Genomic DNA, 17,500 nt, shown 5'->3' with positions numbered 1-17,500 from the left:
TCTGTTTTACAAGACAGCTGGTAATCAGCTGGTAATCACCATGCTGCTACAATTTGAACCAGCCAATCTGACTCTTCATTTATCCACTAGTGCAGTGGTGTTGGTCTTATGTTTCATGAGTTGAAATAAAAGATCCCAGAAATGTTCCATATGCACAAAAAGCTTATTTCTCTCATATTTTGTGCCCAAATGTGTTACCATCCATTTTAGTAAGCATTTCTTCTTTGTCAAGATAATCCATATCAAGAAGCTGATCAAACAGCATGATCATTACACAGGTGCACCTTGTGCTGGGGACAATAAAAGGCCACTCAAAAATGTGCAGTTTTGTCACATAACACAATGCCACAGATGTCTTTTTTTTTTTAGGGAGAGTACAATTGGCATGCTGACTGCAGGAATGTCCACCAGAGCTGTTGCCAGGGCCTTTTATGTTAATTTCTATACCATAAGCCAACGTTGTTTTAGAGAATAAGCCAACATCGCTTTAGAGAATTGAACAGTACGTCCAACCGCCCTCAAAACCGTTGACGTGTAACCAATCCAGCCCAGGACCTCAACATCCGGCTTCTTCACCTGCTTGATCATTTGACACCAGCCACCTGGACATTTGATGAAACTGATGTGTATTTCTGTCTGTAATAAAGCCAAATTATGATTGGCTGGATCTGGCTCCCCAGTGGGTGGGCCTTGCTCCCAAGTGGGTGGGCCTTGCTCCCAAGTGGGTGGACCTATGGCTGCACCCCTGCCAAGTCATGTGAAATCCATAGATTAGGGCCTAATGAATTCATTTCAATTGACTGATTTACTTATATGAACTATAGATCAGTAAAATCATTGATATTGTTGCATGTTTTCATTTTCTTCAGTGTAGTAGGACAATAAAATAACCATAATGAGGCTATATACAAGGAGTACCAGTACTGAGTCAATGTGCAGGAGTACGGGTTAATTAAGGTAATTGAGGTAATATGTACAGTACATGTATGCACGCAGGGGTAATGTAGACGTGTGTGTGTGTGTGTGTGTTTGTGTGTGTGTGTGTGTGTGTGTGTGTGTGTGTGTGTGTGTGTGTGTGTGTGTGTGTGTGTGTGTGTGTGTGTGTGTGTGTGTGTGTGTGTGTGTGTGTGTGTGTGTGTGTGCGTGCGAAAGTAGTGAGTGTGTGTGGTGTCAATATGCATGTGAGTGTGTGTGGTGTCAATATGTATGTGAGTGTGTGAGCGTACACTACCGTTCAAAAGTTTGGGATCACTTAGAAATGTCCTTGTTTTTGAAATAAAAGCTCATTTAATAAAATAACTTAAAATTGATCAGAAATACAGTGTAGGCATTGTTAATGTTGTAAATGACTATTGTAGCTGGAAACGGCAGATTTTTTAATGAAATATCTACATAGGCGTACAGAGGCCCATTATCAGCAACCATCACTCCTGTGTTCCAATGGCATGTTGTGTTAGCTAATCCAAGTTTATAATTTTAAAAGGCTAATTGATCATTAGAAAACCCTTTTGCAATTATGTTAGCACGGCTGAAAACTGTTGTGCTAATTAAAGAAGCAATAAAACTGGCCTTCTTCAGACAAGTTGAGTATCTGGAGATTCAACATTTGTGGGTTCAATTTTAGGCTCAAGATGGCCAGAAACAAAGACATTTCTTCTGAAACTCGTCAGTCTATTCTTGTTCTGAGAAATGGCTATTCCATGTGAGAAATTGCCAAGAAACTGAAGATCTTGTACAACGCTGTATACTACTCCCTTCACAGAACAGCGCACACTGTCTCTAACCAGAATAGAAAGAGGAGTGGGAGGCCCCAGTGCACAACTGAGCAAGAGGACAAGTACATTAGAGTGTCTAGTTTGAGAAACAGACGCCTCACAAGTCCTCAAATGGTAGCTTCATTTAAATAGTACCCGCAAAACACCAGTCTCAACGTCAACAGTGAAGAGGCGACTCCGGGATGCTGAGCTGTAGTCAATGAACAGCATTCTCACGTAGGTGTTGTCCAGGTGAGAAAGGGCAGTGTGGAGTGCAATAGAGATTGCGCCATCTGTGGATCTGTTGGGGCGGTATGCTGATTATAGTGGGTCCAGGACGTCTGGGATGATTGTGTTGATGTGAGCCATGACCAGCCTTTCAAAGCACTTCATGGCTACAGATGTGAATGCTACGGGACGATAGTCATTTAGACAGGTTACCTTGGCATTCTTGGGCACAGGAACAATGGTGGTCTGCTTTAAACATAGGTATTACAGACAGGTTACCTTGGCATTCTTGGGCACATGGACTATGGTGGTCTGCTTTAAACATAGATAGGGAGAGGTTGAAAATGTCAGTGAAGACACTTGCCAGCTGGTCAGCGCATGTATTAAATTGCTGCATTAAGGCCTGCAGTGTGAACAAGGCTTAAGTGGCACCCATTATCACCATGGGATCTGGTGACAGCCAATCACGTTTACTTTCCCCAGCAATCTCCACTGAAAACCACAGGCTACAGAAATTGTCTCTCTCTCTCCTCTGCCATGTAGAGTACTGTGCAATATTCCATATGTAAGATTTTCACATCTCCCCCAGGAGAAGGTAATGGTTTGATCCTGTTGCTTTCTACCTGGTTTAAATTGAGTTCTGTTCAGTGGGTGTGGATTGGATCGTTTACCATCCACCACTGGGAGAATATGCTATGGAGAGCTACCTAGAATATCAATGTAAGCCTACTGTAATAGCTGACACAAGTACGTGAAAAGAACTATCAACCATTTTATGTCATCAATCCTCTTGTCACTCAACAGTACTGTAACTACTCTGCACTGTAGGGTTAAAACTGACTCCAACCTTGCTTTGCGGCCATCTCTCCATGAATCCTATATTACCTCTAATCGTTTGTAGAAGGTCCAGGAGGACTAATACAGATACTATAGCAGACAGTATTGTGGATAATACAGCCTTGTGGATAGGTGGCGGTGATGACGCACAGAGCCCAGCTCTCACAGTGTGCTCTCATTATGTGCCGTGACTCCAGGTCTTCAATATTACCCTACAATAATACACTCTATGGGCCCATCTGCTACACACTAGCACAGGCTATTTAAAGAATACGAGAGAGAGAAGGAGAGAGAGAGAGAGATATTGTACAGAAAGAGGAGAAGGAGAGGGAGGGGAAAGGTTTGGAGAAGAGAGAGATGGAAAAATGACAAGTAACAGAGGGAGTGGGAGAAAGTGTGAAAGACATGCACAGACATTGAAATATGGTGAGAAACTGAAACAGAAGAACATTTTTACTAGAGGTAAAACTGCTAAACAATATTTTCATATTTAATATTTATTGAACAAGAGAGGTGCTCTCGTACCTACCAAGATGAATGAAAAAGAGGAAGAATTAACCTTGCATGAATGTGAACTTCATAGGATTTGAGTTGAAAGGGACACAGGCCATTAAGCAGACCATTAACCAACATTTGCATTGATACTTATAGTACAGATGTTAGTCTCTCATTTAGGTCATCGCTTGTGGAAATCATTATGCAAAAAGTATTGAATGCTTCAACACACTTTGGAAAACATTCCATGTTCCAATTCCATGGCTTTATACTGTAAATACCAAGTAGACACTATCTACTTAGAATATCCAAAGGACGTAGATAACGCAACAGTGTCCACCATGCATTTCCCAGCTGTGAAGTATAAAACCACATAAAGGGGCAGGTTGAGAGACTTACTGTACGGATCGATCAGAACGCCCACTGAGATATGTAAACTCCATTACTTACTGTACTGATACCACAGCCACCTGGATTATCCAGAGAGTATAGCCATTGGCTGGCCCATATAGATATAATTACTAGAATGGGAAAAGCCCCTCAAACCATGGCAAGTTGAACAATGACTTGAATGGGGATGGTGATTAAAATTATTTTCATGGGCTTGCCTTGACATACATAAAAGACTCATAGATCCTCCACTGCAGTAGCAATAGCATTAACCAACATGTTTATAATGGATTCTCAAGCTTTCAACCACATTTGAACAACATTGCATCCCCACTTAGAATAGAATGCTAGTCTGGACTCCATGTGAGGACGCAGTGAAGCATAACCGGAGAGTGATCCGATATATAAAATATTGTAGCGACCTTAACGTAACACCCAGAACATCAGCAATGGGATGCAGATCTCTTTGCGTAACAGATAAGGTGTTGGCTTGTCAATCGCTGGACCCTCAAATGTGCTGCAATATCAATAGCAGGTGTACGTACATACGGCCGTGCCAAGTCTTACCTTTTGCCTGATCTCTTCCTCCATGGAGACAGGTGATCCCAGCTCGGCCACCTTCTTGATGCCCTCGCTGGCGTAGCCACCATACTCCCACAGCACATAGTTCTTAGAGTGGGACGCTCCGATGATGGCCGACCAGTGGTTAGCACGCCCTGGTGAGGTTAAGAAACAAAACAACACCAGAATTATCATCATCTCTTACAATCCAGGAAGCAGGCTGGCCAAACATTTGTGCCAGTGAAAGGTTTGCACCTTTCACTGGCACGAATGTGTTCTTAACTGACTTAACTAGTTAAATTAAGGTTAAATAAATATAAATACATATCGCAGACAACCCTGAGGCTACAGCTGAGGATCGGAATAAATATGAGAAAATCCCGCTATGATCTCCACAGAGTAATCAAACGAGCAAAAGGACAATATAGGAATATGGTGGAATCATATTACATAGGCTCCGATGCCCGCCGCATGTGGCAGGGGCTACAGTCCATTACGGATTACAAAGGAAGACCCAACCGTGATCTGCCAAACAATGCCTCTCTACCAGACAAACTCCATGCATTTTATGCAGGCTTTGTCAATAACAATATTGTGCCACCATTGCTCTCAGAGGCCGACGTGAGTAAGGTCTTTAATCAGCTCAACACCCGCAAGGCCGCGGAGCCTGCCGGTATTCCATGGCATGTTCTAAGAGCGAAGAACAGCTGGCAGGCATATTTACGGTCATTTTCAACGTCTCCTTGTCCCAGTCTGTAATCCACACATGTTTTAAGATGACCACCATCATTCCTGTTCACAAGAACTCTAAGGCTTCAAGCCACAATGACTACCACCCTGTAGCACTCACATCTGTAATCATGAGGTGCTTTGAGAGACTGGTTATGGCACACATCAACTCCATCATCCCAGACACCCAAGACCCACTTCAATTTGCATACTGCCCCAACAGACCCATAGACAACGCAATCTCAATTGCAATCCACACTGCCCTCACCCACCTAGATAAGAGGAATACCTATGTGTGAATGCTGTTCATTGACTACAGCTCAGCATTCAACACCATTGTCCCCTCCAAGTTCGTCACCAAGCTTAGGACCCTGGAACTTAACACCTCCCCATGCAAGTGGAACCTGGACTTCCTGACGGGCTGACCCGAGCTGGCGAAGGTAGGCAAACATCACATCTGGGGGGGGGGGGGGGGGGGGGTTAAGAGCTTCAAGTTCCTTGGTGTCCAAATAACTAAGAACTTAAAATGGTCCACACACACCTCAGGAGTTTGAAAATGTTTGGCATGTGCCCTCAAATCCTCCAACACTTATACAGCTGTCGCATTGAGAACATCTTGACTGACTGCATCACTGCTTGATATGGAAATAGCACCACCCTCGAGCGCATGGCGCTACAGAGGGTGGTGCGGACAGCCCAGTACATCATTGGGGCCGAGCTCCCTGCCATACAGGACCTCTATATCAGGCGGTGTGAAAGGAAGGCCTGAAAAATTGTTAAAGACTCCTACCAGTCAAGCCATAAACTGTTATTTCTGCTTCCACACGGCAAGCGGTGGCGGTGCATCAAGTCTGACACCAACAGGTTCCTGAACAGCATCTATCCCCAAGCCTGCTAAATAGCTAACTAAATGGCTACACGGACTTTCTGAGTTGACCATTATTTTTGCACAGTCTCTGTGCACCCTCACAGCACCCTCCCTACACACTCACACACCCTGACACTCCAACACACAAACGCTCACTTTATCATTTGCTCACACACACATAATATGCACATACATTTATACTGACTCTACACACACGCACGCACACCCACTCACGTACAATCACCATATACATTGCTGCTACTCTGTTTATCATATATCCTGATATCCAGTCACATTGTAAATATGGTACTGGAACTGACCAGCATCCCATGTATGTAACTTTAGTCTTTCACTTTTCAATTAATCTATGTAACTTTAGTCTTTCACTTTTCAATTATATATACTGTATATAGTATGCTTACTTTCTTTCTTGTGTCCTTCTTATTTCTTATTTCTATTTGTTATGTGTTTTTGTTCTACCTTATGTTATTTTTAGTATTACATTGTTATTGATTACTAGATTGTTGAGTTTAAGGCTTGCAAGAAAGGCCTGTCACTGTACTTGTTCACGTGTCATTAAAAACTTGAAATAACATACTGAGTTTCCAACTATGAAGTCAAACTTCGGCCTGCTGATGCAATCCATTGTCCTCTCTTCACTTCCCAAGGTCAAAGACCTCCGAGTGGATAATTATCTTCTTTATTGCTACAAAATAAACTCATATCCCACTTCCTCTCCTCCTCATCCCTCTCTACTCTCTTCGTCAGAGCAACTCACACATATTATCGGAAAGTCTTTGTTCAGCAAAGGGAGGCACTCTATCTGACCACTCAAATCCTCCTTTCTCATTTCCTTTTGCAATTTATAACACTCCTCTGGCGTGATGGGGTGTACACACACACACACACACACACACACACGCACACACACACACACACACACACACACACACACACACACACACACACACATACACACACAAATAGGGGAAGCGGTCACCACAAACTCAATAAGGTTAATCCCTCTATATCCGTCAGAACTGTATCCAATCTCAGTCATATACTCTGATATTCCACAGTCTATTTTCATACTCTCTGCAAAACTCCTTCCATCTCTTTCTCTTTCTCTCACTCTAATAACAGTCTTGCTGAATTGAGCAACGTGATTGCTCATATTGCTCATATTTCAGCTTTGTGTGAGTCTGGTAGAAATACTATTGAGAACCAATATCCACTGAAGACATGAAATGACACGAGCTGTGAATCCCTGGATGTAACATCAGATCCATTCAAACCACAGGGCAATTCTCTGGTACACTTAGCCACCTGAGTACCAGTCATGGCTATCTTGGCTAGGCTCTCTCTACCTGTCTCTCTCCTGAGTCTGTCTGAATGGGTTTAGGTAACCAGGAAACCTGCTGGCTATCTCCACTCTCCACAGATAATGGTTGAATAGCTTCTCAGCGGTGTATTACTTATTATAAACTGGGTGGTTCGAGCCCTGAATGCTGATTGGCTGACCGTATACCATGGGTATGACAAAACATGTCTTTTTACTGCTCTAATTACATTGGTAACCAGTCTATAATAGCAATAAGGCACCTCAGGGGTTTGTGATATATGGCCAATATACCACGGTTAAGGGCTGTGTCCAGGCACTCCACGTTGTGTTGTGCATATTAGCCATATACCACACCTCCTCGGACCTTATTGTTTAACTATAATCACACAGAGAGGGAAATAAAGCTGTGCATGTGACGATGGCGGGAGCGAGGGGAATAAAAAACCTGTTAGCTTGTTTTAGAGTAACCTTCAACATCAGAATGTATGTCATCGGCCCTTCACGTGTGCCTCGCTTCAGCTTGAAGGACGAATGGACGCCTTGTAAAAATAGCAGCCTGACTTGACATTGTGCTGTATCTTCTTCTCTCTCTCCCTCTCTCTTTTTTCGCTCTCTCTCACTTCTGCTGCTAGCAATGAAGAAGCAGACACTCACAGACCATCATGACTGTGGATAGCGTGTGAAAACTGTTGCTAAAACCTCTTTTAGCAATGGTTCTATCTGTGTTTGATTGACAGTTGTTATATAAAAACACAGGCACATTAACAAATAATTACCGGATACTAATGATGCTTGGGGAGGAAGTTGTAGATGGTGATCTGCTGTATGTATGACAACCAGGGATGGTTACCTTGGCTATGACTTTGTGGTGGTGAGGAGAACTCAATTATAAAAACCACAAAACCAATAATGGGTTTCCAAAGACACAGAGTGGAAACGCATGCATGAACACACACACACACACACACACACACACACACACACACACACACACACACACACACACACACACACACACACACACACACACACACACACACACACACACACACACACACACACACACACACACACAATGTAACAGAGACAGTCATGCACAAAAACAGAAAGACACACACACACACACATACAATCCTGTCTCTCCTAAGCCAATAAATTAGGGTGTTGCTCGATCTGCAGGTTTATCTTACTGTGGGACTCCATGCTAATCATTATATTGATCTGGGCTGTGAGAGAGAGAGAGGAGTGTCTTAGAAGGAGGGGAGAGCCCAGTAATCCCCATCTCAATTCACACCCTGCCTGCCTGCTGGGGAGTCAGGCTCAAGGTTATACAGTGGAGCACCACAGACCGAGGCCCAGGGCCAAGCTGGGGGAGGAATGAGACAGGGGCACAGCACCCTGGGGAGAGAGTTTCCTTTGGTGGCCATGGAGGTTGTAGTATCCTTGGAAGACTGTGATGCTGGGTACTTGAACAGTAGGGCAATTTTATTAGTAAAGGGGTGTTTTTGATGCAATGGAGGCACCAACTAGGGTAGCCCTGGGGTGAAATGGGGGACTAACTAAAGTTGTCTTTCAGGGATTAAATGCGGGTATGTACCTTGGTAATTTGGAAGTTGTTATGGGGTACTTACGAGGGTAGTCTTTGGGGTGCACCTTCTCTGACCAGTTGCCGTAGAAGGTGACTCTGTACTTGGCTGTTCCACAGGCACAGCAATCCAGCAAAGGTTTCTCTGTGGTCTCCCCATACAATGACTCTGAGAAGAGAAAGAGAGTGAGAGAGTGAGAGAGAGAGGGGGGGGGGGGTTAAAGGAGGAGAGAGAGTTTGACAGCAGAGAGAGGTATAGGGTTGTTATAGGTAGGGGACAGAGGAGGGGAGAGGAGAGGAGATGGGCTTATTTACTGTGGTTTGAAGCAAAAGAATAAGGGGAAATTAGATATATTAGGCTTTCATATTGAGCTGTCTTTTGAAAATAAATACATGCTACAGAGTTTCTATGAGAAGGTCACTGAGTTGAGAAATATGAGATGTGCAGTTGTCCTCAATGTCCAATTCTTTCCACAACTGTGTGGTTATCTCAGATGGAGAGGAGAGGCTGAATATAGGCTCCTGATTTTGCCTGGTTATTTACATGATGATGTGGTGAAGAGATAGAGGAAGGGAGGGATGGAGAGAGGAGGGAGGGTGAGGAAGGAGAGAGGAGGGGGGAGGAGGAGGGAGGGAGGAGGGAGGGGTGAGGAAGGAGGAGGGGGTAGGGAGGAGGAAGGGGTAGGGAGGAGGAGGGAGGGAGGGAGGAGGGAGTGGTGAGGAAGGAGGAGGGGGTAGGGAGGAGGAGGGGGTAGGGAGGAGGAGGGAGGGAGGGAGGAGGGAGTGGTGAGGAAGGAGGAGGGGGTAGTGAGGAGGAGGGAGGGAGGAGGGAGTGATGAGGAAGGAGGGAGGGATGGAGGGGAGAGAAGGGTGGAGGGAGGGGGAGGGGAGAGGGAGGAGAGAGGGGGTGGGGGAGGGTGGGAGGAGGGGTTGTAGGGGTGAGGGAGGGTGGGACGGTGCGAGAAGGGGGGGTAGGAGGGTGGGACGGCGGGAGAAGGGGGGGTAGGAGGGTGGGGCGGCGGGAGAAGGGGGGGTAGGAGTGTGGGACGGCGGGAGAAGGGGGGGTAGGAGGGTGGGAGGTGTAAAGCTGTTCTTTTGATCAGTCTCTGTAAATTCTCTATCCAATGTCACGCACAGCTTGGGAGATACAGCACAAGTGTAAAGATCCTGACCCAGTAAGGGAAGAGAGAGTAAGACAGGAGATATTGAGAGAAAGGGGGAGTGGAAGATATGTAGCGCCCTTTACTACGTCTCGCAATGGAGGACATACCTTTCTCACACATCCTCTTGGTGAGAGAGCCTTCATCCTGGAAGTAGATGATCCTCTTCTGGACAATGCTGGCCCTGCAGAGAAAGAAGGAGGAGGGGAGGAGGAGAAGAGGACGTTTCAGGTTAAGAGAAAGGAGATGAAAGGTTGGAAAGAGAAAGCAGATGAAAAGTGAAAAGATGAGGGTAAATTGGAGATGAGGGTTGAAAGAGAGAGGGAATGAACAGAGGAGAAAAGACAAGAAAGGATGAGAGGAGTACAAGGCAGGAGATCAGGTGGAATAAGGGAGGAAAGAAGCAGGAGATGGGGGAGAAGGGAGAGAAAGAAGAGAACAGAGTTAAATACTCATTTTAGCACAGGGAGTAACCAGGGGGCATTTGGAGTAATGTTGAACTCGGGATGAGTGTTGAGTGTCTGAATGAATAAAACCTGGGGAGGAAGTGTTCTTGTGCATCCAGACAGGTCTCCCAACAGTTCAGCTAATAAAGCAGGTCCGGTGTTATTCATCAACATTCTAATGTGTTTCCAAACAGGTCTGAGATCAGCTACTAGAGTAGGTCTGTGTTATTCAGCAAGATGTTCCTGTGCTTCCAGACAGGTCTGAGATCAGCTACTAGAGCACACAAGAGAGCTGAATGGAGGGATTTGCTAGTTCTTACAGAAAGTGTTTATTAACATAACGACGTGTATTTAGCAGGAGAGAGATGAGGTTGGAAATGAGATTGAAAACCTACAGAGAAAGAGGAAAAGGAGAGAAAAAAGTCTGAACGTAAGCTTCCCTTTTGAGATACGATCAAGAGTGAGCAAGCACACACACTCAGGCGAGAGGAACTACAGCATGTCAGAGATAAGACTGAGTGACAGGCCAAAAGTTAAGTTTCCCAGAGCTAAAGTCCTGCTCCTGGTCCTGGCAGAGAGACTGTTCTGATAGAGCTGTCTGGGGGCAGAGCCACAGTGTGCTGGGTGGACACAGGTCTTAGTGGGGCCTTGACATGCAAATCAGACACAAACAAACCCATTCAAGGGCCAGAAGGGGGCCCGTGTGTGGGCCAGAAACGATCGCAAACAAATTACTTTCAGGGCCCAACAGCTGTCACAAACAAACTCCATTCAGGTGCCATACATTACATCAGACTTGGCTACCCACAACAGGCTGCAGGTCTCCATGGTGATAGTGGGCAGAGGGTAGCAGAAGGGTGTAGGTTCTAGGCTCTGGACTGTCTGGGTCCTGGGTCTAGTCCAGGTGGATCATGTCCAGCTGGACTGTTTATGGAGCAGGAGTCCAAGCTGGGCCAAGCCCACTGCTGTCACTGTCCTCTCCCACAGTCACAAAAATAAAGAGAGAGAGAGAGAGGGAGAAGAGCGAGAGGAGACGTAGGTGTAAAAGAGGAAAGGTATAAACACAGAGAGAGAGAGAGAGAGGGGGGGGGAGAAGAGCGAGAGGAGACGTAGATGTAAAAGAGGAAAGGTATAAAGACAGAGAGAGAGAGAGAGAGAGAGAGAGAGAGAGAGAGAGAGAGAGAGAGAGAGAGAGAGAGAGAGAGAGAGAGAGAGAGGAGACGTAGATGTAAAAGAGGAAAGGTATAAACACAGAGAGAGAGAGAGAGAGGGGGGGAGAAGAGCGAGAGGAGACGTAGGTGTAAAAGAGGAAAGGTATAAACACAGAGAGAGAGAGAAAGAGGGGGGGGAGAAGAGCGAGAGGAGACGTAGATGTAAAAGAGGAAAGGTATAAAGACAGAGAGAGAGAGAGAGAGAGAGAGAGAGAGAGAGAGAGAGAGAAGAGCGAGAGGAGACGTAGATGTAAAAGAGGAAAGGTATAAACACAGAGATACTATATTACTATACTATATGCTCATCTCAGGAAGCCGTGGTAGTAAGGAGAAACGGCACAAAGGAAGAGAGATACAAGACAAGGACAAATAAGACAAAATCGTTAATTTCACCTTATCCTTGAAGGACACACTCCAGATGAGCTGCTTTGAAACAATACATTATCTCTCAATTCTGATGAGATTCCAACCTATTCCCCAAGCAAACCTCCTACCACTAGGGCCTCCCGAGTGGCACAGCGGTCTAAGGCACTGCATCGCAGTGCTAGAGGCGTCACTACAGACCCGGGTTCGATCCCGGGCTGCTTAGCAGCCGGCCACGACCCGGAGACCCATGGGGCGGGGCAAATTTTGCCCAGCGTCGTCCGGGTTGCGTTTGGCCGGCCGGGATGTCCTTGTCACTTAGTGCTCTAGCGACTCCTTGTGGCGTGCCGGGAGCATGCACGTTGACTTTGGTAGCCAGTTGTATGGTGTTTCCTCTAACACATTAGTGTGGCTGGCTTACAGGTTAAGCGAGCCGTGTGTTAAGAAGCAGTGCGGCTTGGCATGGCCGTGTTTCGGAGGACGCATGGCTCTCGACCTTTGCCTCTTCTGAGTCCGTATGGCAGTTGCAGTGATGGGACGAGACCGTAACTACCAATTAGATGTCATAAAAAATGCTTTAAAAAAATGATAAATAAACCTCCTACCACTCTCCTGTCTGTTTCTCCTGCCTGTCTCCAGAGCAGGCTGTCAGGGGGATTATGTTTGAGGAGGCTGTGTCAGGCAGGCCGGACAGAGGAGGGACAGTATCTCTACATTGACGGAGTGACAGCTATATGCCCCTATTAACATAACACAACACTCTCTTCATCTCTCTTTTTCTCACCCTCTCTCTTGCTTTCGTTTTTTTATGGCAATTTTTACTCTCCAAGGCACACAGCGAGACAGAGACAGAGACAGAGAGGAAAGAGATGAGAGAGAGAGGGAAATAAGAAGAGAAGAAAATAAAGCATAAACACAACAGATCCCGTCCGTAAACAAGGAATGGGTTTGGAAGGGGATAGTAGCAGGACATGAAGAAACCTGTCTGAGGGGTGTACCTAAAAGTACAGAGGTGACAGGGGTACCCCACCCCAGGCGCTCCTAAACACACCGCCAGCATATCTCTAATTGTTCACACTTTAATTCAATCTCACCCCAATTTCAGATATCTCTCCCTGAGTGAGCCGCTCACAAACTGCCTCACTAGCTGCCCACTTTCTGGGGCTGGCCAGGCAATCAGGCACAGTAATGCTTATTTAACATCCAATTTAAATTCTATCAATGAGACGCTATTAAAGCCAGACTCACTTTCCTGGCTCCAAGCCGCCGATGGTTATCGCCTCAAAAGCGCCCTGGTGTTAGGGTGGGTAGGAGGGTGTGTGTGTGTGTGTGTGTGTGTGTGTGTGTGTGTGTGTGCATGCGTTTGTGTGTGTGTGCATGTGTGTGTGTGTGGCCAGGTCAGAGAGGGATAAATAAACATAGCTATTTGTTTACAGTTTGTTCCTTTGGGAAGGCACATGCTGTACCAGTTTCATTGAACCATTCCTACTCATCTCACATGTAATAACTGCACAGTTAGACTGCCATTCTCTCTGGGAAGGCTTTTTAATCTACCTGCCATTGTGTTCATGTCATTCAATTCCTGGAGATTTCAAATAGGTTTTGACACTATCATGTTCTGACTGTCAAAACTGTACTACAATTTATGTCAGGTGAACCTGAAAAAAATAATGACTTTTTCTGTATAAATTAACAAAAATATAAAGATTCTACAGGGAGTGTGGTCCAGAAATCAGACAAATGTCTGTCCCTTTTTGACCCCCATAATCATGGTGAGACAGATCAAACCACCACACTCACTGTTTCCAGCCACCAGGAGACAGCAGCTACTCCTCAATTACAGCTAACCATCAGGGAGGAGAGGCCGCCATACCACAGCCTCTCTAGCCACAGGACTAGAGGAGCTCTCAAAAACTCTGACCATGCTCTGAACTGATCACTTTCCACACAGACACACTGAGCGATGATGACACTATACACAGTAATACACACAGTACACATCTACACATGTTGTATTACGTTGTATTACACACACTCACACAAACGCACATGCACACGTACACGTAAACACAAACAAACACACACACAGGCACCAGACACATGCACAGTCTGTTTATCCATAATAGTTATTGCCAGAGGTGTCTGAGCTAACCAGGTTATTTGACAGGTAGGGAGACAGGCAGACTGAGAGCGTTGAAATTAAAACAAACATTCCTCTGCTCGTATCAATAATGAAATCCCTCATTCTCTGATGAAACAAATACTATTGTAGCTGGGGTAAGATGGGCAGACCCTCCCCCAGGCTGGCAGCGCCAGTCACGTCCATTGTTTATGGGGTTGTCATGGTAATAGAAGGGGGGGAATATATCTAATGGGGAGAGCCCCATTTTCTTTCTTTCTCTTGTGATTATATCTCTGGGGAGATCCCTCCTGCTGGACTGTGATTTATGGCTAGCTAGTTCAGGCTAGGTTGGCTGTTTTGTGCAGCTCCCCATTACCCCGTGCAGTGTAACATTAAAACGCCTGTTGGCATTAACCATATTTCCCTCTCCGTCCATTTGTTATTTAAGCTAGTCACACGATCGGGAAACCCGTAAACGCCACCCTGTAATCAACCATTTCAGATTCAATGCTGCCTGTGTGTCTGTGTCTGTGTCTGTCTATGTCTATGTCTGTGTCTGTGTCTGTGTCTGTGTGTGTGTGTGTGTGTGTGTGTGTGTGTGTGTGTGTGTGTGTGTGTGTGTGTGTGTGTGTGTGTGTGTGTGTGTCTGTCTGTCTGTCTGTCTGTCTGTCTGTGTGTGTCAACGATATACAACAGCTTCTCAATAATAATCTGTCAGTATGATGTTTAGGGGTGCACCTGCCCCACTTTACTGACAAAACTTTAATTAAAGAGTGATCACCCAGTAATTCAACTTCCCAGTTTCCAAAAACACTTCCTTTTCAACTATGAACCTGTCCTCGCCTGGTGTCATCACTCTACAGTGAAAAACAAGCTTCCCCACTGGACGTACCTTAGTATCACATCCCCACTCCCTAACGTCCACAAGTGACTATATCTCACTGGGGGTTTAGTGCTTTATTCCCTCTACTGGATGATGTCTGTACCAGTACATCTGGTTGTAGCTAGAATCCTTAGTGTGACTACAGTTCATCTGAGCATCACGACAGGAAAGAGAAGAGTGAGTGAGAGTAGAGAGAAAAACCGACAGGAGAGAGAAGAGTGAGTGAGAGTAGAGAGAGAAACCGACAGGAGAGAGAAGAGTGAGTGAGAGTAGAGAGAAAAACCGACAGGAGAGAGAAGAGTGAGTGAGAGTATAGGGAGAAACCGACAGGAGAGAGAAGAGTGAGTGAGAGTAGAGAGAAAAACCGACAGGAGAGAGAAGAGTGAGTGAGAGTATAGGGAGAAACCGACAGGAGAGAGAAGAGTGAGTGAGAGTATAGGGAGAAACCGACAGGAGAGAGAAGAGTGAGTGAGAGTAGAGAGAGAATCCCCCAGGAGAGAGAAGAGTGAGTGAGAGTAGAGAGAGAAACCGACAGGAGAGAGAAGAGTGAGTGAGAGTAGAGAGAAAAACCGACAGGAGAGAGAAGAGTGAGTGAGAGTATAGGGAGAAACCGACAGGAGAGAGAAGAGTGAGTGAGAGTAGAGAGAGAATCCCCCAGGAGAGAGAAGAGTGAGTGAGAGTAGAGAGAGAAACCGACAGGAGAGAGAAGAGTGAGTGAGAGTAGAGAGAGAAACCGACAGGAGAGAGAAGAGTGAGTGAGAGTAGAGAGAAAAACCGACAGGAGAGAGAAGAGTGAGTGAGAGTAGAGAGAGAAACCGACAGGAGAGAGAAGAGTGAGTGAGAGTAGAGAGAAAAACCGACAGGAGAGAGAAGAGTGAGTGAGAGTATAGGGAGAAACCGACAGGAGAGAGAAGAGTGAGTGAGAGTATAGGGAGAAACCGACAGGAGAGAGAAGAGTGAGTGAGAGTAGAGAGAGAATCCCCCAGGAGAGAGAAGAGTGAGTGAGAGTAGAGAGAGAAACCGACAGGAGAGAGAAGAGTGAGTGAGAGTAGAGAGAAAAACCGACAGGAGAGAGAAGAGTGAGTGAGAGTATAGGGAGAAACCGACAGGAGAGAGAAGAGTGAGTGAGAGTAGAGAGAGAATCCCCCAGGAGAGAGAAGAGTGAGTGAGAGTAGAGAGAGAAACCGACAGGAGAGAGAAGAGTGAGTGAGAGTAGAGAGAGAAACCGACAGGAGAGAGAAGAGTGAGTGAGAGTAGAGAGAAAAACCGACAGGAGAGAGAAGAGTGAGTGAGAGTAGAGAGAGAAACCGACAGGAGAGAGAAGAGTGAGTGAGAGTATAGGGAGAAAACGACAGGAGAGAGAAGAGTGAGTGAGAGTAGAGGGAGAAAATGACAGGAGAGAGAAGAGTGAGTGAGAGTAGAGAGAGAAACCGACAGGAGAGAGAAGAGTGAGTGAGAGTAGAGAGAGAAACCGACAGGAGAGAGAAGAGTGAGTGAGAGTAGAGGGAGAAACCGACAGGAGAGAGAAGAGTGAGTGAGAGTAGAGAGAGAATCCCCCAGGAGAGAGAAGAGTGAGTGAGAGTAGAGAGAGAAACCGACAGGAGAGAGAAGAGTGAGTGAGAGTAGAGAGAGCAACCTACAGGAGAGAGAAGAGTGAGTGAGAGTAGAGAGAGAAACCGACAGGAGAGAGAAGAGTGAGTGAGAGTAGAGAGAGAAACCGACAGGAGAGAGAAGAGTGAGTGAGAGTAGAGAGAAAAACCGACAGGAGAGAGAAGAGTGAGTGAGAGTAGAGAGAGAAACCGACAGGAGAGAGAAGAGTGAGTGAGAGTATAGGGAGAAAACGACAGGAGAGAGAAGAGTGAGTGAGAGTAGAGGGAGAAAATGACAGGAGAGAGAAGAGTGAGTGAGAGTAGAGAGAGAAACCGACAGGAGAGAGAAGAGTGAGTGAGAGTAGAGAGAGAAACCGACAGGAGAGAGAAGAGTGAGTGAGAGTAGAGGGAGAAACCGACAGGAGAGAGAAGAGTGAGTGAGAGTAGAGAGAGAATCCCCCAGGAGAGAGAAGAGTGAGTGAGAGTAGAGAGAGAAACCGACAGGAGAGAGAAGAGTGAGTGAGAGTAGAGAGAGCAACCTACAGGAGAGAGAAGAGTGAGTGAGAGTAGAGAGAGAAACCGACAGGAGAGAGAAGAGTGAGTGAGAGTAGAGAGAGAAACCGACAGGAGAGAGAAGAGTGAGTGAGAGTAGAGAGAGAAACCGACAGGAGAGAGAAGAGTGAGTGAGAGTAGAGAGAGAAACCGACAGGAGAGAGAAGAGTGAGTGAGAGTAGAGAGAGAAACCGACAGGAGAGAGAAGAGTGAGTGAGAGTAGAGAGAAAAACTGACAGGAGAGAGAAGAGTGAGTGAGAGTATAGGGAGAAACCGACAGGAGAGAGAAGAGTGAGTGAGAGTATAGGGAGAAACCGACAGGAGAGAGAAGAGTGAGTGAGAGTAGAGAGAGAATCCCCCAGGAGAGAGAAGAGTGAGTGAGAGT

The 17,500-nt window shown here is 45.9% G+C and overlaps 1 protein-coding gene across 4 annotated transcripts in view; it reads right to left on the bottom strand.

Moving 5' to 3' along the window:
• The window catches only part of LOC139575924 (spondin-1-like), a 148,377-nt gene that overhangs the window by 113,205 nt on the left and 17,672 nt on the right, over positions 1-17,500 (bottom strand). For all 4 annotated transcript variants that reach the window (XM_071401381.1, XM_071401382.1, XM_071401383.1 and 1 more), the window contains exons 4-6: positions 10,060-10,133; positions 8,836-8,958; positions 4,272-4,420 (exon numbers count right to left, since the gene is read on the bottom strand). In XM_071401381.1, the coding sequence (XP_071257482.1) occupies positions 4,272-4,420; positions 8,836-8,958; positions 10,060-10,133 (346 nt within the window). The remainder of the gene's footprint in view (positions 1-4,271; positions 4,421-8,835; positions 8,959-10,059; positions 10,134-17,500) is intronic.

This window comes from Salvelinus alpinus, chromosome 5 (assembly GCF_045679555.1).
Source record: "Salvelinus alpinus chromosome 5, SLU_Salpinus.1, whole genome shotgun sequence".
Classification (NCBI taxonomy): domain Eukaryota; kingdom Metazoa; phylum Chordata; class Actinopteri; order Salmoniformes; family Salmonidae; genus Salvelinus; species Salvelinus alpinus.
Note: the sequence above shows the minus strand (reverse complement) of the source record. Positions and strands in the feature narration are given on the sequence as shown.